This window comes from Taudactylus pleione, unplaced genomic scaffold (genome assembly GCF_031769625.1).
Source record: "Taudactylus pleione unplaced genomic scaffold, aTauple2 ptg000016l, whole genome shotgun sequence".
NCBI classification, from domain to species: Eukaryota; Metazoa; Chordata; class Amphibia; order Anura; family Myobatrachidae; genus Taudactylus; species Taudactylus pleione.
In genome coordinates this window covers 10,486,977-10,508,072 of record NW_028284418.1, presented here as the reverse complement: position 1 = coordinate 10,508,072, position 21,096 = coordinate 10,486,977, and the positions used below count along the sequence as shown (strand labels likewise).

General features: G+C 41.9%; 1 protein-coding gene across 2 annotated transcripts in view; it reads left to right on the top strand.

Annotated features, from left to right (window-relative positions):
• The window catches only part of SDK2 (sidekick cell adhesion molecule 2), a 764,937-nt gene that overhangs the window by 510,609 nt on the left and 233,232 nt on the right, over positions 1-21,096 (top strand). For both annotated transcript variants that reach the window (XM_088474541.1, XM_088474538.1), the window contains exons 5-10: positions 1,650-1,783; positions 9,645-9,756; positions 9,879-10,069; positions 19,389-19,472; positions 19,934-20,128; positions 20,432-20,548. In XM_088474541.1, the coding sequence (XP_088330667.1) occupies positions 1,650-1,783; positions 9,645-9,756; positions 9,879-10,069; positions 19,389-19,472; positions 19,934-20,128; positions 20,432-20,548 (833 nt within the window). The remainder of the gene's footprint in view (positions 1-1,649; positions 1,784-9,644; positions 9,757-9,878; positions 10,070-19,388; positions 19,473-19,933; positions 20,129-20,431; positions 20,549-21,096) is intronic.

Genomic DNA, 21,096 nt, shown 5'->3' with positions numbered 1-21,096 from the left:
TGCACAATTTACAGTACTGTGCAATATTTATATACAAGCAAGACTAGAGTACCAGCTGCACACACATATACTGCGTCTCAATCATACATTTAATCCATTTATGTGCCATAAAGGTAATTTGTGAAGTTGCAAAAATATAGGGCTAGAATGAATGAGTGGCTGGAGGACAAACACACGTACTGTACTACTGGCCCAAGAAAAGGTGTTTCTTTGTGTAGAACAGAGGGCTAATACATCAAAAGGCAAAGCATTTTTGTTAGAAAAAAAAAAGGTTGTTTTGCCAGTTAAAGGCTCTAGGCGACCATCCTAGCGATCAAGTAAATTGATCACATTAGCAAAGCAATCACTTTACTTTGAGCTGCGAGACTGCAAGCTGCCAACTGGGCATGTGCGGTCATCAGACCACCCATGCACGAGTGGCTATTAACAGGGAGGGACAGTGTCCGACTGGGACATGAAGTGGTAAGGGCACAAGCTTTAGGGGTGTGGCCAGCCATCAGAAGGAGTGTGGCCAGTAATCACCGAGGGAAACAGGACCTCTTTATAAAGGGAAAAAAATCAGGGCCCCTTTATAAAGTAGGGAACAGGGGTGTTTTTTGTTGTAGGGCTAATCTTGGTGTAGTTTCCATAGAAACAAACAAAGTAGCCAAGTTCATTCACAATCCTGCTCCACCAAGTTACTGACCCCTAGAGAAGGGAGTGGGGCCCTCAGGCAGTGAGGTCCACCGGGGATTTCCCCTGTACACCTGTGGGCCAATCTGACCCTGGGGAGGGTTCTGGAGCATCCCTCTCCCAGTGAATTATGTGATATGTAGCCTATAGGCTACAATGGCTACTGCCATCTTAGGTTGGCGTTAGCTAATGGAGCAAAGAATGCTTCTCATTTCCAAGCTTGATAAATCGCATAATATAGCAGCTATCATGGAAACTTATAAATAAAACTTTTCCATCTCTAATAGCCCCAACATAATTAGTGCTGACATTGAATATATAGCCGTCCCATTCCCCAAACTCAGTCCCTCATTCATATAATACAACACGATTCACCCAGAATAAAATATATAGTCCCACAATTTAAGTAAATAGCATCCACCAGTAAATAAAAATGAACACCCACCTTTAAATGAATAAAGAATAACCCCTGCAACATCAATAAATCAATAACTCAGCTTCCATACCCATTACTTTAAATTATAACGCATGAGGGCATAAAAAACAAGAGCTGCTGATCTGCTTTTGTCAGCGCATTTCAATTATTATTATTATTTTTGTACTAGATGACATAAAATAATGAAGTTGTTACTCTAATAACATGCACTGGCTGGAAGTGGTTGTCTTGTGAAATGTACCTACGGCATCCTTGTTTCCACCTTCAGAGGATTCTATCTTCAGGCAGATTTGTTTATTTTTGATGCCCTTGGATAAGAGAACAGATTATATCATAGCTGTGCATTGAATATAATTGTATCTACACAGCAGATTTGTCATATCTAAGGGTAACAAAGATAAATACATCAGGCTGCCAGATAGAATTCTCTGAAGGCGTAGTTTTCCTATAACATATAAAATACTGTATGTAAAATGAATTTGATGATTTGTTAAAGGTCAGAAGCAGTTTTTAATAATTGCTTTGCTTTCTCCCAATGCAGTGCTATCACCAAAGACAACGCATTGGCGATCCTGTCCAGCGTAGCTCCGGATGCCGGGCGATACTATGCACAGGCTGTCAATGACAAGAACGGCGACAACAAGACCAGTCAGCCAATAACACTGACAGTAGAAAGTGAGTAGACGTTCCAAAGGTTTTCTCTTGTACAGTAATAGCTATAAAATTCATATTATAATTGAACTACAAACTTACACATTAGTTACTTTTTATTTTTATAATTGTATTGAATCCAGAATAATGTATTACACAGCATAGATTATAGAGAGCACATCCAAGCAAATAAGTTAATAAAAACAGATTTTAAAGAGTTTTAGGCATGCTCAATGAAACTTGTGTACACATTTAGACTACTGTTTCTCTCCCTCTCTTCCTCTTTTGGCCTTAGTCAATGGATTTCCTCCCTTCCCATTCCAGCGATCACACCCTGGATCTAGTCTTCTCCAACTACCGCACCATCTCTCCCTTCACTAACTCTCCTTTCTCCCTCTTTTACATTCATCTGCTCTCCTTTAGCCTCTATAAAACACCATCCTCTTCCTTAACTACTGGGAACGAAGTCCGTGTTTCCTTCTCTTGCCATTTCTCTCATCTACCTGACTTTTGGGCCCTATTCCATCCAATCTCTTTCCTTTAAATAATATAAGGGGTGAAGCTTCATGTTCAATCCAGTACTGTAACATAGGTTTCCATGCTGCCGCATTGACTGCCAGTAGGAGTCTTTCCATCTCTTTGGATATTTTTTGACCCTGTCAGAGGATTCACAATATTGTCAATTCTGGCATTAGAGTGAGGAAGTTTAGTAAGTCCTCCATTGCATACCTTGTAACCATGAGCCAAAAGCTTCTAATCTTGGGGCATCCCCAGAGACAGAGACTGTGATATTAGTCTGCCTCTGTGGTGTGACAGTTACAACAATCATGAGAAGTGCATGGATGGACCAATCAAATAACCTCTATGGGATAACTTCTTATTTTTTTAATTTCTGATTTAAGACTTCTATACATAAAAACAAAATGTATCACCATTGATGCCCTGCTTGCGTTATTGCTTGGTCTCATCGGTGTAAACAGATGTTTTGTGTTCTGAACCAATATTCCCAATATTCATGCAAATGTAGACTATCAATTCTACATTCATCAGGGAGGCATGAGGCACTCTGTGACATCACTAGTTCTTACTGAACTGACAATACAAGAAATGGCTGTATCCAATTTGTAAAGGCAAAATATGCTGTACGAAAATGCCATTCATATACTAACCCAATATATAAAGAATTGTAGAAAGTGATACATTAACAAACATTAGATGTTTCAATATAGTATGTATTAGCCTGTACAGAGAAATGCTTATGTACTAACCATCATTTATTTATGGTCTCACAACTGTCCTTAGTGATATTATAGCAGGAGTGATTTTATAAAAGGCTGATTTATGATTATATCGGCGCAATTTACTGAAGTTTTGTGTCAAGAAGATAACTAGTGCCAAGAGAGGATAGTATTTTAAACGGCAGTGGTATAGAAGAGAACACCTTATATTCTTCTAGGTTACCCAGGACACCTTATATAACATGGTATTTTATGCTTAGTGCTCCTTTTAATTAATTTAATGTCATCTGTCATTATTATTATCATTATTTTTATTATTATTGTTATTATTATTATTGTTGTTATTATTTTTAAGGTGGTTTGGTGCCTGTTCTTTGCCCCTTTTTCTACATGTAAGACAAACCGTTTCATTCATATTACTAGCATTGCTTTAGCTGCAATTTAGGAAACTATTAAAAATCTGTAGCTAGAAAAGAGAATATCGAAGACTAACACATATAGATGCTATTCATGTCACATATAGGATGTCACCCAGGTAAACAGTTTGACTGAATAGTTTGTGCACAGTATCTTAGTGAGCATTATGGGATAACGGAGTTGGACAGGAACAGATCGATCGCATGGGGAGCAACTAAATGCCAAGACATCACAAATAAAGGAAAATAAAAGCCCCTTAATCCTGAATTTTGCAGACAGGCAGAAAAGCTGCTGATCCAGCGAAGGGAATAGTTTATCGCAGGCCAGGAGAAACCAGCGCAAAAAAATTAATGGGCCTTAGCAGGACATCTCCAGTAATCTACTAGACTGATAAATCCTAAGGGGAGCAGGCCTTGGGAATTAAGCTGCAGAACCTGGCATCCGTTTTCAGTTTTATTTTATTTTTTATTTTTATTTTTGTTCAGTTTCATAGTATAGTTAATTTGAAATGTGTTTTATTATATGTGTAATCCTCTAAGTATAACATACTGATTTTTAAGTTACATATTGGAAAACGACCGCTTTATATGATAAACAATAGAGAACGTGAAGTGGGACAATTTAGCATGTATAGTATAAGAAATACTGTGAAAAGTTGTGCTGAAATCCTGAGTTACCCTCTTTGGCCAGTTGTGTCCTGCTGCCGGAAAATCCCCCAGCCAATCATGTTTTTTTCCATCTCCTTTTAATGATGTTCAAATGTCACTACAATATGACTGGGCAGAGGGTTTTGACCTTTAAATCTTCTAGTGAGAAAATGAAATTTTGGGGCAGAATGTCAGGACATTACTGTGGTCCTGCCGCCCCCAGATTCCATTACAGTCTCCATACAGTATGTATTTTATCATATTTTTTATAGGTCAGTGAGTAGTTATTAATAAATTATATCTGGCCCTTAACACAAGACGTTTGGCCTCCACTGCTATTGACAGCTACGCCGTGATGAGAAATCATTAAATCTGGGTAGACATTCTGGTTCTCTGCAGGATTTATATATCTGGAGTCATATATTTTAGAAACAAAATGTTCCTACATTTTTTTCATGTTTTGATTATTTGTAAGTAATAAAGCTGATAAACAAGCAACTAAATATATAAAACTACCAGTTGCATTGACAAATACACATGTACATGCTCCATTGACAGAGCCTACAGTAAGTGAGATAAAGCCGTTATTTGTGAGCGGTGCATTTTTCTAAGCATACCAAGCTTTCTGGCTTTATGTCTAATGAAAAACAGCTGGGAGACACAGAGGCAATAATCACTAATTATAGAGGATAGCAGAGAAGATCTTAGCCTACGTGTATCTAACTTGATATATAAAGTTTCCTTAATGATGCCTTTGGGATTTGTGCCTCCAACCCTATACTAAATATCTGATCAGAAAACCCAAGGCGCAACAAAATGTGGATTTAATTCATCTGTGGTTCTGCGTCTAAACAAATGTTAGCAGTATAAATGGTGAGTCGGAATGAAATATTGATACAAGAGGGCAAATTAAATAATCTGTATCAAGTAAAAAGGATAAATGAAAGACTGTGTATTAAATACTAAAAATTTATTGATTTTATATAGTATTGTTAATAAAATAAGAAAAAGAAAGTGCCATCAAATTGCAGGACAGTATAGTAGAAAAAAAGATCAATGTTAAATACCTTTTATATTTATTGGTGATAATTGTATCACTAGTGTTCATCCTAGCACCCTGCACCTGTTACAACCAGTGCAGTTCCTCTTTCCTGACTGGGGTGTTGCTTTCAGAGAGTAGAGAGCGATACCCCACGCAGGAAAGAGGAACTGCACGGATTGTGATGGGCATGGTGCTAGAATGAACACTATATCACTGTGCTGGCATCCTTGTTATCTTTCAAAGATTAACACAATATTAACATTTCCTGACAGTTTTCCAAATGGGATAAAAAGTCCTTTATGTGTTGTAGTAGTCTTTTTGTCATGTGCAGAATACAGGTTCAATGTGTAGTCCTACAGGTCTTTCACCCATTTGATGAAGGTAGCTCTTCATCAAATGAGTGAAGCTCTAAGTATGCGGGCATAATTGGACTAATAATAGCCTCTATCTCACACTGGAGGGGCTCCAGGATCCGTATTTCAATAGTTGGCAGAGATGTCCGAGGCTCTACTAGCCACCATTATAGTGGTAGTGGTGACGGTGGAAACAAACACTCATGGACCTACTCTGAGCATAGTACAAGGGTCTGATTGTCTTATCCTGTTGTACTATTATGTCAGTCCAATGTGTTTCACCCCATTTGCATACTTCCCCAGACATATGGTTGACTGATTGTCTTCACTGGGTCTCTTATACCTGATCTCAGTTAGGTTAGTCAGACAGTATATTTTTTTCATATTCATGTCATTGTATATATAATTCTGTTTGCACTTAAAATGATTCACAGTTTAAAGTATTTCATATAAGTACAATCAATATTAATACTGAATCAAGTGGCTAGGTTTTATCTTTTTTTATTGAACCATTGAAGAGTGGAGAAATAAGCAAATAATAAAAAAAAATAGTGTTTGGTTTCCTAATTGTTTACTAATGAACCCAAGTCAAAGTCTATTTATTTTTGTTCTCGAGATGTCTCTGCTGTGAAACCCTACTTCCTAATTAAAATGCTCTTTTACTGGTTTAAGCTAGATGCACACTGTCTACTTTTTTTTCATCGGGCAAATTGAAAGCCCCAATATCTGTGCTACACATTATGCAGTCTTCATTAGAAGCTGACAATTTTCCACCACACCACACCACACTGATTTTGCATCTGTCTGCCCACAAGGAGGATGACATAGTGACAGGAAAACATAGGAAGATGGGCAGACTATTGAGCATGCACACACACTGCTTGATGTCGGAAAATTGAGGCCGAGATTTTCGGTCTTGACCGACAGATTGGATAGAAAAATGCAGGTTGTTAAAAACGCATAAACTAGTCATTGAGATCGCCGTCACAGCATGACAGCTCTCTGCATGTCAGGAGAGCTGCAGTGTTTGCGGCTGGTCAGACTTTCCGCATATGCTGCATGACTGCCCGATGTGCGGCAATGTTACCGATGTTTACACTGCTGAATGTCATCGGACTGATATGAGAAGGCAGCAGTGGGTGTACTTATGCTCGGTTAAGCTTTGGAAGACATTAGCATATTTTAGCAACTGCGATCCGTAAGAGATCGCAGTTGTGAATGCATTAGCGTCCGTCGCTAAATCAGGCCCTTAATTCCTGTAAATGTTAATAGGTTGTTGAAAGGATTTGATTGTGTTATATGAAAATAATGGGAAATTCTATGGCTAGTTTTACCATTCTTTATGAACTAGTTCTTCATTTTCTATATCTCTGCCCACATAATCTAGCCCATATAGGCACTGTGATATGTATACTTCCCCTTCTGTATTGTATGTGATCCTGTCTGTTATTGGATAGTTAATTTTGGTTATATTTGCTTTAACCTCTTTTTTTTTTTGTCTGTGTGTTTAGTGCTTCTTGCTGTAATGGTTTCACAACCTTTAACATTTTTGCTGTAGAAAGTGTGTGTGTGTGTGTGTGTGTGTGTGTTCTGTGTTTAACCAGGTTTTGTATTCTGCCCTACTTTTTTTTTGTTTTATGTTGGGTGCTCCTTTATATAGAATTCTGTGGCATTTTGCTAACATCTGTTTCAACATATCGTCTGTCTCTAGGTATGTGCCAATGTTCTTTGATGTTCTTCTGTATTGTGTTATGAAGAGAACTTGTTTTTGTTCATTGGATACATTGTTCTTTTTTTGCAGAAAGTCGTGTCTCTTTTCTCTGTCCTCATGCACTTTGTTATCAATTTATTTCTTGTAATTACGTTCATAGAACTTCCCTACTAGAGTCTGTCCTTCCTCACTATGAGTGCTGTTCAAGACAGCTTCTTTCAGTTCTTTTGAATTGGCCATTGGTGATATTTGTTAGTTATTTGGGTGGGTGGTTGTTGCTTGTAAGGATAAAATTGTTTCAATTCACAAGTTTGCTGAAGCCTTGTATTTAGATGGTTGGTTCTATGTTTGATAAATAGCTATAAGTCAGGAAAGGTCACTCTTTCTTTGCTGATCTCTTCTACGAATGCCAAAAAAGGTTATTTTTCTTTTTATGTATGTATCTTGGGACCAGTGGTGTCTCCAGAGTTTGGGCTGTAGTACAGTCCAAAATTCAAATAGGGGAGCCAAACCAACTGCCCTTCCAAATGCTGCCAAACATCGCCGGCTGGGACTCAATGGCAGTTGGTGTTGCTCCCCTATTTGAATTTTGGACTGCCCTGCAACCCCACCTGTAAATAATGTCTCCATGGCTGTCCCTTGTTATTGATTGTAGGATTGTACTTTCATATCAGACATAATTGGGGTTAACAAATTATTTAATGTTCTCAGGTGATCTGTTTTTTTTTCACATATGTTTAATGTAGGCATATTCTGCTAAAATTATGTTTGTTTGCCATATTACTTTTACATACTTTTGAATGCTTCAATGTCAGGGATTGACCAAGGTCCATTAAAGAAAGCAGGGGGCCACTAAATAGCATGCCTGTCACCAGAGGGAGAGTTGTCAGTCTACAGAGGGGCATGGGCAGCACATAGCTAAGTTCACCATCTAATCACCTGTTTCCCCCATGTTTTCTTAGAGTTCAAAGCAGAATTAGGAGGAGGACGTTGTTGGGCCACTGCCTGCAGGTAGCACTGCCTGCAGCAATACCTACCATTGATTTCCCGGTATGATGATGTGCTAGTCCAACCATGCTCCTACGGAGGTCATAGAGTTTATTCTCTTAAATATTGGTCCAGCCCACAACATGGCAGCCTCCCTCTGTTTGTTTGTTTTTAGTGTAACTTGAGAGGTATGACACAGCATACCATTGTTTATATATAATGTGATGATATTTAAACACATGCAGTACAGATATCTAATGCCTGTATCAGTATACAGCCTAGAAATTGGGGCTTATACTGCAGGTATACTTTCATTAACTTTGTGATCTCACTTTATCACTGTGTGTGCTAGCTCCTGTTTTACTAACCAGTTAAAGAGATGAATTGAAGAGTGAGGCCGAAGTTTTGTGGTGTAGCCATGTTCAGAGCGGGGATGGATGGGACAGTCCATACTAATCTCCGATTCCTTGCAGTGCAGAGTCAGCAGGAAACTGAGCACACGCCCGGGATTTACTGCAAATGAAACATGTCCGCTGTCCAGACAAGAGCTCAGGAAACAGACACTGTTGCCTCTTTTGCTGACAGAAGAAAAAGCAATGTCTTAAAGAACTTCTTGTATGCAAAGATCTACAAAAACACGTAGACATTGTTCATGTCAGCTATAGACACGGAGGAAAGTTAAGGAAGCTTTATTTCTAAGAAAACAGAACTTTAAAATGTACCACTCTGCAGAAGCAGCTATTCTGTGGTCTGAACCATTAATGAGAACATGGTCTATCATGTCCGTGGGAACTAGTCACTGAATTTCCCTGAAATACTGTAAGCTCTGGGAACACTTAAGATCAACTATTCTACGTGCACAAAATGCAAATTTGACATCTATCGTCCTTATATAATAGCCTGTGAGTTGCAGGAACTGGCGCGAGTCTGCAAATTTAGCCCATAGATTTAAAGCGGCAATAGTTTAAAAGGCAATAGTAACTTGGTTTTTGCCTTTTAAATTATTGCCGCTTTAAATCGATGGGCTAAAATGACGGAATCCAATTCCTGCAACTCACAGGCTATTCTGTAAGGTCTACTGTTTTTGTTTTGTGGCCGCTGACTATCTTGATAGCCTCAGTACAGTATACTGTATTGTGATATATATATATATATATATATATATATATGTATTTTTATCTTGTTTATCCTATAAATACATATTTGTAACATGCAGTGTTTATATGGAAGTGTTGGGTCATTATACATTTGGAGATAACTACATGATAAAAATCACCAATCGAACAAGTTACCCAATTACTTTCCTGTAGAAAAAGTAGCTCACCCTTTTTATATTTACTGCATATGGCACCATTTCTGCTAAATGGATTTTACCATTGCCATGAACTTCCAAATCAACTGATATTACACTAGTGAGCTCATACATTGGCAATTACAAAATGCCTCTAAGTCCCACACACTAATCACATTACATATGTATGTTTTCTCAGATGTTGGAGGTCCTGCAGATCCCATAGCTCCCACCATCATCATTTCTCCCCAGAACACCAGTGTGGTGACGGGTACCTCTGAAGCCACTATGGAGTGTGTTGCTAATGCTAGGTAAGTTTAAAGGAACATTACTCTCATATGTATATTTCTCCCTATCAGGAATTTAGTTTCTCACATAATGTCATCCTTGCCCCTATCCGTCTTCCCACCTGCTTACTGATCTCTCTTTTCAGACCGCTCATTAAGTTAAACATTGCATGGAAGAAGGGTGGAGTGCTCATTTCCAGCGGAGTGACTGAGTTTGGTCGCCGTCTAACAATCCTGAACCCCACTCTGAGTGATGCTGGTTATTACTCATGTGAGGCCACCTTACGTAGCAGCAGTGTCCCCGCAGTCACCGCTGGAGCCTTCCTAACTGTACTTGGTAAGAAAGATGTCAGATAATACTCACTGGTCAATCCGCACACACTCAGCATGTAGCAGGCCCATACAGCTTACATTTCTGCCTTTATTAGTGACAGTGTTTTTATCCATGGAACAAAGTTCCCTGGAATTAATTTCCCTCCAAATTTTTCTTTTTACTTATCAGTTTTTGTGTTAAAATATGGCTTTGGTTTAGTCTGTATTTATTACATGTGCAACTGTTCTGTGCTTATGGGACAGATTCAATTAGTGCATTGCTATAATCTGAGCAGGATCACATTGCTCATAGAAGTGTAAAAGGTTTTCTGTCCAGCAATTACCCACAATGTGCACAGCACAAGGTTCCAATTGAACCTTCCATTAAACTGTATTTGCCCCTATGGCACTAATTCTGAGTCGGATGCAGCCAGACTTTATGCAAATGCTGCTGCAAAGTCCTTTCCTGGTGTCAGTGGCGTCACAAGGGAGTGCGTGCCGCACCCTGGTGTCACCCGCCGAGGGGTGTCACCAAGGTGCAGACTCCCCCTCAGTGACAAGAGCCGGGTGCTCCACTGAATAATTAAGTGCAGCACTCGGCTCCTGACACTGTGAGGGAGCCGGCCGGAACTGCACACAGGGCTGTCCGCACCTCCGGCACCCCCCTGCCCCCCAGTAATAATGGAACAACGGGGGATTGGGTGTGAGGCCACACCACCTTCCCATGTGACCACGCCTCTGCCCGCAAGATCACGCCCCCTGTTAGGTGGCGCACAGCATCGCCGCGCACACTGCACTCAGCGTCCCTCCCCGCACAGAGTGACACTGGTGTACATCCATGCGTCCAAATATGCAACGGCTGAGATGCCCACTGTCAGCATCCATAGGCACAGAAATACCATTTGGTACATCTTTGGATGCACCATCGGTCACACCATCGAAACTTGTGCCAGCCCTGTAGCAGATGCAGTTTCTCAGAAATGTATGGCCTCCTATGGGAGTGGTTGAGTGTGTATGCAACCACTTTCGGCAACACAACCGTGCTTCTCCCATTAGACGGATCTCTGTGCATGCGCTGAACTACCTCCCAGGGACTCTCAATAAATATGGAGCATATTTATTGAGAGTGTAAAGAGCAAACACTAAAATAAAACAAGTAAACAAAACAAAAGCAATAAAAATTAAAGTAACAATAAAAACAAGGTGGAGTTTACCAGCCCAATCCAGGCAGCAAGGGACAGAGCCTGTGCAGTGATCCAGCCTCTAGCAATAGGCACCTTAGCTAGTGTTATACGAACAGTAACATAAAGTTGTAAATATGAATTTAGGGAGTCTGAAAGGCCTGGGCCAAAGATACAAATACGGGAGTCGGCAAGGGGGATCCCAATTCCAGCCTCACCAATACATTGTAAAGGTGTCCATACACGGTACGATTTTTTACCCGATATGGACAGTTTCAACAGGTTGGACAGACCAATCTTATAAAAATAGGTGTTTTTTCTGTGTTCTGCTACCCCGATGCGCGTCCCCGCCGTCCTCTAGATGGATCGCAGATCAGATGGTTTTGCAGAGAGATCTATGATCTTTTGAGTACAATGTAATACACTTCTATGCATCTTATCCTATGATCGTAACGATCAATTGTACACCATTTGACCACATCTTATGAAAAATTTCAAGGGAAGAATTTCAAGGGCAATCGTACAACACAGCCTTCACACTGCAGACAAAAAGACTGGTACGTAGGATCATGACCATAGCAAATGATGGCAGAAATCAGCCACAGGAACGTTGCATTTAGGGCAGGAGGTAGAACTTGACCTTGCGATCTTAGCCATATGTCTTGGAGTCCAATAAACCCGGGGTAGTAAATATAATTTTATCCGCTAAAAACGGGCATGGGTGGGAGACAGTTTTGGGGAACCAAGTACCTTCGTCCAGTCGTCATCAGTCAGGGAGCCCAAGTCACCCTCCCAACCCCACCATGATTTAAGGGGCTGCAGTTCCTTTTCTCCAGAGTGCACAAGCATGGCGGAATAGATATAGAAGACATGCTATTTAGCAGCCAGGGTGTGGAGCAAAATATGTACAGAAAATTCAGATATAGCTGGGACCGCAATCTCCTCCCACTGAACACAAATAACTTATCTTATGGAAAAAAAAAGTTCCTGCTGAAAAATAGCACTGGTCCTAATCTGGGAACAGGGCAGTTTCTAGCCAGTCTGGCTCCCAGTGTGAGCATTCAAAATGCACCCCCCTTGTAATATTTTCACTAAAATTTCTGTTGTGTGGCACACTATGCTCCACTCCCCCGTGGCTTAAGATGTCCACACAACATTGGCATAGCATGCTACACACACCCATGGCGTAGCATACTCAATACACCCCTGACACACCCTGACTGTAATAACATGCTGCACCCCCCTCCAACTGACATAGCACATGCTGCACCTCCCCATTGATATTACACATCATACTGCACCTCCCCATTGATATTACACATCATGCTGCACCCCCCCATTGATATTACACATCATGCTGCACCCCCCATTGATATTACACATCATGCTGCACCCCCCCATTGATATTACACATCATGCTGCACCCCCCCCATTGATATTACACATAATGCTGCACCCCCCATTGATATTACACATCATGCTGCACTCCCCCCATTGATATTACACATCATGCTGCACCCCCCCATTGATATTACACATCATGCTGCACCCCCCCAACTGATATTACACATCATGCTGCACCCCCCCACCAACTGACATTACACATGCTGCACTGCACTCCCCTCAGACATAGCACATGCTGCGCGCCCCCCCCCCCCCTAGGCCCCAGCATGCTGCTGCAGGCAGCCTGCACCCCGCACAACTGACAGCAACATTTACACGCTGCTCGCACTCCCCTCCCCCCCGCAGAGGTGCAGTTCAGTTACCTGGAACTGGACGTTGGAACCTGGTGTGGTGAAGCTGCTGACTGTGCGCTTGCCGCGCTTCCATCCCATGCCTAGTCCGCGCCGCCCAGCCCAGAGTGCGGGCGCCGCCGCCGCTGCCAATCACTCTGTCAGTGAGGCCAGAGAGAGAGTGAGGAGTCGAGGGCAGCCAACAGCAGGACAGTCAGAGCGGAGGTCACTCTCAGCCGGCGTCCGGACAGACTCTTTTCAGTGCGGCTGTGTGCGCCGCCCCCCTTCCTGTCATGTGACACCCAGGAGGAGAGGAGGAAAGGCGGCTATTGGATGCGCGCCATGCATGCAAAGTTATGGTGCGTACACACTAGACGATATGCTCCCTGAGCGATATCGTCTAGTGTGTCCCCAGCAGGGTGTGCTCAATGTCATTCATGACATTGAGCACACCCGCTGAACGATATCATTAACGATATCGTTCAGCGCCGGGCTCTCTCCCCCCTTCCCCAACATGCAGCAACCTGATGACATCGTCAGAATGGCCTGCATGTTAACCCGATGAACGATGATGACGAACGACCCGCGGGAACGTTTGTCGTTGTTATCGTTCATTTTTGTGTTAAAAATGGACGATAAAGTGGACGACTGAACGATAGCAATATCGTTATCGTTCAGTCGTCCACTTTAATCGCCCAGTGTGTACGCACCATTACTGTAGCCGCCCAACTTGTTGAGGAGGGAGACAGGCTGTCACAGCATGAGCGCTGATGCAGGAGTCGGACCTGGCATATTTTGCATTGAGGGCGGAGCGCCCAGTGCGATTGCCCGGGTCGCCCGGCCCTAGAAACGGCCCTGTCTGGGAAAAGAAGTGGAGAATACCATCCTGATACAGCTGACCCACAGTTCCAACTCCATAAGACAACCAGAGGTACCTGCCCCGGAGTTCAGAAAATAAAGGGTTACCCCAATGAGGGGAATAATAACCGAATCATCTAAAATATTGGCCGCTGACTGCCAGAATCTGCAAGCCTGTACGAAAATAGGAGGGCATTGTTTTAGGGAGGATGAAGTAATCAAAAACTGGAGCTGATTTAGCGGACTGCCAGCTTGATGAATTAAAGCCCAGTGTGCAAGTCAGAGCCAACAAACCCATTCCTGGAGATGCACCAATTGAACAGCTAAATAATATAACCTCATATCTGGTAGAGCTAGACCTTCCCCTTTCCCTGGGGATGGCAAATGGTCCTATACCCAATACGAGTTATCTTATTCACCCAAATAATGGATGTCACATAATGGACAGTTAAGGAGAATAAGAAACAGGAAGGTAAAACCAAAGAATGATGAAGGACAGTGAGTAATTTACCAGGTTTACTCTACCCATAACTGACAGTGGAAGCCGAAGCGACAATTTGAACCGGGCCTTAAAATAATCAAGAGGAGGTTGGACATTAAGGGAGACATATTCCTGAAGAGAATGAGAGATATGAATGCCTCGATATTTAAACTGTAGACATCAGCATAGAGGGAAATCATAAGATTGTGGCTTAGAGAAAGTAGACCAGATAGGAAAAATCAGGGACTTATACCAATTGATCCAAATACCTAAAAAAACAAAACAAAGCTAAAGTATGCTCCATTGTCAATAGAGAAGTCAGAGAGCATTGCACATCAGATGAAAACAATAACATGTCATCTGCATATAACACTAGCTTCTCTTCCCGACCTGAGACCAATAAGCCCATGGATGGCTCAAGTGGGCAGCCCAGTCTGGTACCCCATAGCTAAAGTAAAGGAGTCATTGACAAAAACATTTACACAAGCTCTAGCCACTGAGTACAACAAAAAGATCCAGCTTACAAACCCATCACCCACCCTAAAGCAAGAGAGCACATCCCACAAATGCGGCAATTCAACCAAAACAAACACTTGGGCCCACAAAAAGAAATGACCACCATATCATCATGAACAAGCTGTAAGTAAGATAACAAGCATCTTAAATTAATACCAGTCCATTTTCCCAGGATAAAGTCAGTCAGGATGAATTATGTCTAAATTTACTTTATGAAGACAGTGTAAAAGTAAGAATTTTTACACTATTTTAGTATCAGTAGACAACAGAGATATGGGGCGATAAGAGTCCGAATAAGCCGTATTCCTTACCAGGTTTGGGAATTCGTACAATGAAAGCCTCTGCCATAGACGGAAGTAATGAGCCAACCTCAAGTAGTGCAACACAAAATTCTAAAAGCTTAGTAACATATAAACCCAAATGGGGCTTGAGGTTCAGTAGGAAGCTCATCAATACCAGATGCCTTGCCATAAGGTAAGGACTTAATTGCATCCTCCACCTCCTCTGCAGAAACAGGGCAATCCAAAAAATCCATACTATCCTCTGACAGTACAGGAACAACTATCTGACCTAAATAAGAAGTGAGATCAGGTAGGGTGTACTGAGCCTGAGAAATGCACTGTAGATCTTTCAAAAGTAGTCCTAAAATACAGCAGCTATAGAAGAAGCGGAAGTATGAACAACCCCGTTGTTGTCCAGCAGTCTGTGCACAGTGGGAGAGGCAGAGTCAACCTGATCTATGTATGTCATAAATTTGCTCGTCCTATCCGCCTGAATGTAGTAGTCGTGAGAAGAAAAAAGAGGCCTCCGTTGAGACTTCTCCAGAAGAAATTCGGCCCACTCCTTATGTGGCAATTTCAACCTATTGGTTGATAGGCTAATAGTAAGGTATCCAAATCAGCCTCCCGTTTCCTGTGAAACACCTTGAGCTGAGCCCCGAAGAAAGCCTTTAAAGGCGTCCCAAACTACTTGGACAGAAAGACCTACAGGATTGTCAACAAAAAACCATACCCAAGCCACCATGAGCTTGAATGCTGTCCCTATCTGTGACAGCCAAAATGAGTTTAGTCCCCAAAAGAAGGCTCCCAGAGGAAGCTGCAAATTCAGGGCAGCCAACAGACTGGGATGATCCAAGACCCCATAGGTCAGGTAAGTAATCTCAGAGATCGCTGGGAGGAAGGACCAGGAAACTAACAGCATTTCAATCAAAGAAAAAAAGTGGTGGGACAATGAGAAACAGGAGTGACCTCTCCCCTCAGGGTGAGCCTGATGCTAGGCATCTACATGGCCCATCTTCGCTACCAACTGGGGAAAAATAGTAGAACCAGATGAAGATCGGTCATCCTTTCTCTAAAGCATCGTCTAGCAATGCAATAAAATCCCATACGTAAATAAATTACCGCACTAGAACATTGGGGAATGCAGTCAGAATATAATAACATTTATAGAGCATGACAGAGGAGATGGGGGGGATATAAACAACTATTTAAGCAACAGGGGAGGCATAGAACATACCAAAAGGCAAACAACAGCAAGGGCATGAGCATTAGCATGGCGCAATACTAGAGAGCATATTATCATTAAGGCCCCGAACATTCCATGAAAAAACTTTTAACATTCAAGGAAAAGAAGGTATATACGGGGGGTGTCATGAAGTTTCAAATATCACCATGAACAGAATGAGATAGAAAGTTAAATGTGGTATGTTGAACTTAAGGGCTTGATTTAGACCCGCTCACTAGATGCGTTCACACACAGCCAAAGTCTGAAAATCCCGCGATCGCTAACAAGACATTAGCACGCCCACTATGTCTTTCCGTGTGATCGCGGTATATAGTTAGACGCCAGCCTGTCACAAAACGCTCTTCCCTTAGTAACACACGTCATCTCCAGGAATTGTATGAAACAATCGGTAACATCGAGTAACATCGGACCCATACGCAGCACTAGTGGCTAACCATACCCTACCGCAAGTACTGCGAGTGCTGCAGTATGTAATCCAGCCATGTGATGTGTGCTATGACGCTGCATCTTAATATATGCACGCCTCTGAAACCAAGTTCAGACGCACAGACATGCCTGTGTTCGCACCACCACACCCTCGTTTCCATCGACCACCCCCTGTCACCACCCACAAATGGCATGTCCTGTCACTCATTCTAGCGGGGCGTTTGTGTACAGGGTCCGAGCACCTCGCGACCGTATGGACTGGTTTGCGTCTTATACGCATGCGCAAACATCGGCAGGCTAAGTGCGAACGCAGCCTAGCGAACGGGTTTGATCGTGTTTGCAATCATTACTCTTAGTAAATCTGTGTTGTATTCCTGTCTATGGAAAGTACTTGCGAGTTGGTTCGATGATGTATTGACTCCTTGTTTTGCAGAAAGAATAGTGTTTTTATATCTGTGTTTGCCTTTAGTAAATCTCTGTGTTTCTAACATATGAGAAAATATGCACGGGAATACAATCTCGGCAAGGCATGATTCTTAGTACATGTACTACTCATTGTGTGCTTTATTATTGTGTGCTTTATTATTGTGAATGTAAGTGTTTCAGTGTATTTTTTGTATTTTGTTTATTCTAGCAATGTAAGGCACATGTTAAGGTAATTTGTGCCAACAAGGCTCATATGTAGTATATGTATGTTTTGTGGTTACATGCTATTGTATGCCTGTTTATGACAATTCTGAGTATTATTACTTGGCTATAGGAAGTGTTGAGAATAATGTGCACCATTTTTGGGATATACAGTTGATAAAAGTAAACTAATTTAGCATGAGTATTTGGAGGGTATTTGTTGTAATATCCCTCTAGATTTAAATGAAACAGACATTAGTAAACAGGTGATACTACTAGGCTAAATGTAATACTCTCTATAGCTTTGGCTAGTGGGTAGCTGTCCGCAGTTCTGAAAGGCCGGATACACTCTAGAACGATATCTTCACGATTCGTCGTTTCTAGACAAAGTAGAATGACAAATCGTGAAGATCGTTTAGTGTGTACCGGCAATTGCACGCTCCTGGCGGTATTTACGATATCTCCTGTTTGTGCTGCCTGGTCAATGAGAAAATATTGTGTACAATGCCATGCAGCACGTCATTCTACATTGCACTGTCGTACCACTCATGCAGTGTGTATGCACGTTGCAATACAGTATGTTGGGCCAGCAGACGGCCGGTCACACATCATTCTGATGTGTACCCAGCCATAGACTTTGTTGAAAGATAGCTTACCACTTACATATGTTTTAATGGAGGAATAAAAGTTTATTATGGGGCAAATCTGAGTTCACGGTCTGTTTGTTTGTTTTAACACAATTGAACAAGTGTGTTACTGTTCTGATGTATAGATGCTAAATTGTTACCATCACTCCATTTATCTCGTTACTTACTGTGCTGTAAAATGTGTTTTATCTCACTACTGCATAACAAAGCATAATATTTTGGAATCTTAGAAAGGATTAAACAATTAGTTTATTTTTAATTCTTCTGCATACATGTTCATTGTTTTAGTGCAGTAAGTGTTTCCAGCCTGCAGGTGGCACTTAAACCTCTGCCTGTCTGCATACAATGAGTGGATATGGGACCTGATTCAGACCCACTCGCTCGCTGTGAGCAATTTTTGCCCATCTGCGCATGCGTATAATTCGCAGTGCGCGTGCGCAATCCATTCTTTGCAATCTGATTTTGGTTGCTCGTAAGCCACTATCAGGTCGCTACTTTGAGTGACAGTGCCATTTGTGGGTGGTAACAGGGGAAGGTTCTTGTGAACGGGGGAGTGGTGTTGCGAACGCCGGCGTGTCAGGCCTCCAAAACGCCGTTTAAAGTGCGTGTATAATTAGCAAAGTAGCGTCATTGTGTTACCTGCATGTATTTCAGCCCGCACTGATTGCAGTGCTTGCGGCGGGTAAAGGCAACCTCAAGGGCTGCGAGCAGCTCCGATGGCTCACGATGGTCCCGATTAATCCTACATTTCCCGGAGATGACATGTGTTGCGAGTGGCAAGGAGGCGTCTTCAGACACTTGCGAACGCACTTTGCCGTAGCTCGCTAAAACATAGTGGGCATCCTTACGCAACACAGTGCGAGCGCTTAATTTAAATATCTGGCCCCTTTTTGCCAGCGATCGATTGCATCTTGCGAGCAGGTCTGAGTGAGCTCCATGGTCTTTCATCTTGCCAGGCTGTTATAGATTGATTATGAATGTTTGAGTGATGTCTCTTCTGCTTCCCTCACAGCCCGTTCACTCCGCTTACATCCAGGGAATACACTGTCTTATCCAATTATCTAAGTGTGGACAGTATGCAATACAAAGAATGACATATTGAGGTGTCTAGTGGTTTGTAATTGATTACAGAGCTCTAATTAAGAAACATTTCTAATTAGCAAATCCCAAACTACCTACATAATTAGAAACATGATTATATGAAAAATATAGCAATAAGAAAAAAAAATGTGTGTTTCTGGTTTTATGCACTTAAACTGTTCTCTCCCCCTATCCTCTCTTGGTATTTGCCTGCAGTTTTATATCATATTTGGCATCATGTGGGTTAAAAACCATCTTATTGTGTCTCTAGAGCCACCTCAATTTGTGAAGGAGCCGGAAAGACACTTAACAGCTGAAATGGAGAAGGTGATTGACATTCCGTGCCAGGCAAAAGGTGAGTGTGAGCACTGGGCTCCAAAGCTATAGAGCCCCTCTCCTGAGCTGGATAAAGAACTTCCAGTGGGTCACTATACGGTATATCATCTGCGTTCTGTATTATAGCTCATACTCACTTGTCAGTAATAATCACTAGCACCGCAATTAGGTTTGTGCTGTATATATAATTACTCTGAGAAAAGGGCACTGCAGCCCCTCAAGCATTTGGAAAAATAAATGACTGTAACATGGAAGAGGCCGAGAGATAATTTAATATGCTTTGTTATGCTAAGTACCCAGGAGACATTACTTTGGTAGACAGTGTGTGTATTTTTACTATCTTCTGGCTCTTTCTCGCTTTCTGGGGTTTTTTTCGGATTTTTTATTTGCAAGGTCTTCTAATTACTCTTCACTTGCTCGGTCAATTGTCTTTCTATAGTTTTCTTTCTCATTCCCTGATTATGTTTTCCTGTATCCCAGGGGTTCCCCAGCCCTCTATTTCCTGGTATAAGGATGCCGCTCTGATTGATATCCGGAGGGACACCAGGTTTCGTCTGGTGGGCACAGGGAGCCTACGGATCAGCGGACTGATGCCTGATGACACAGGAATGTTCCAGTGCTTTGCCCGTAACAGCGCGGGTGAGGTACAAACTTCCACTTACCTGTCTGTTACCAGTAAGTACCCGTATAGAAATCCTTTTTACTAGCTTCATTTCTCACATGTAAAAATAATATATTGGCATATTGTGGACAAATACACAATAATTTGGACTGATGTTAAATCACTCCCACTTTTAAAAAGTAGCGAGATGTCTTGTGCACACTGCTTCGTGCATCCTCCACATATATGGCTTTGCTCCATTATCATTCATGTTAATATTCAAAACTGTTAGTTAAAATAAATGAATGATTAAGGTTCTTGTCTCACAAGGTTAATAACAGAGCGATTGGTTAACCTGAGCTATGTTTATATCACAGGCATTGCCCCCAATATAACAAAGGGCCCACTAGACAGCACAGTGATAGATGGCACTGCTGTGGTGCTGCAGTGTGAAACCTCTGGCGCTCCGCGGCCTGCAATCACCTGGCAGAAAGGTAAGACTTTCAAAGACTAAGGAGTTTATGTATCAAGCAATGAAGAGCTTGGAGAAGTGGACCAGTGGAGAAGTTGCCCACCGCAACCAATCAGCTTTGAAGTAGCATTTATTAAGTACAGTGTATAAAATAATAGTTAACAGCTGATTGGTTGCTATGGGCAACTTCTCAACTGGTCCACTTCTCCATGCTTTTCACTGCGTAATACATAAACCCCTTAGTATAGCTTGCACTCACCTACATCAATACTTGTTAGTTATACAGGCACCACAGTAAAAACCCAACAGTTCTGCTTCCACTTTTATGGCTATTTGTGGTGAATAAGGGGGGCAGTATGCAGGTCTATGTGAAATTATTAGGCAAGTTCTACTTTAAAGCTATTCGGTTCCAGCAACAGATGTATATAACACTTCTCAGTATACAATGTAGTGTGCAGCCTCCCAGTCACACCTCTCAGTATACAATGTAGTGTGCAGCCTCCCAGTCACACTGCTCAGTATACAATGTAGTGTGCAGCCTCCCAGTCACACCTCTCAGTATACAATGTA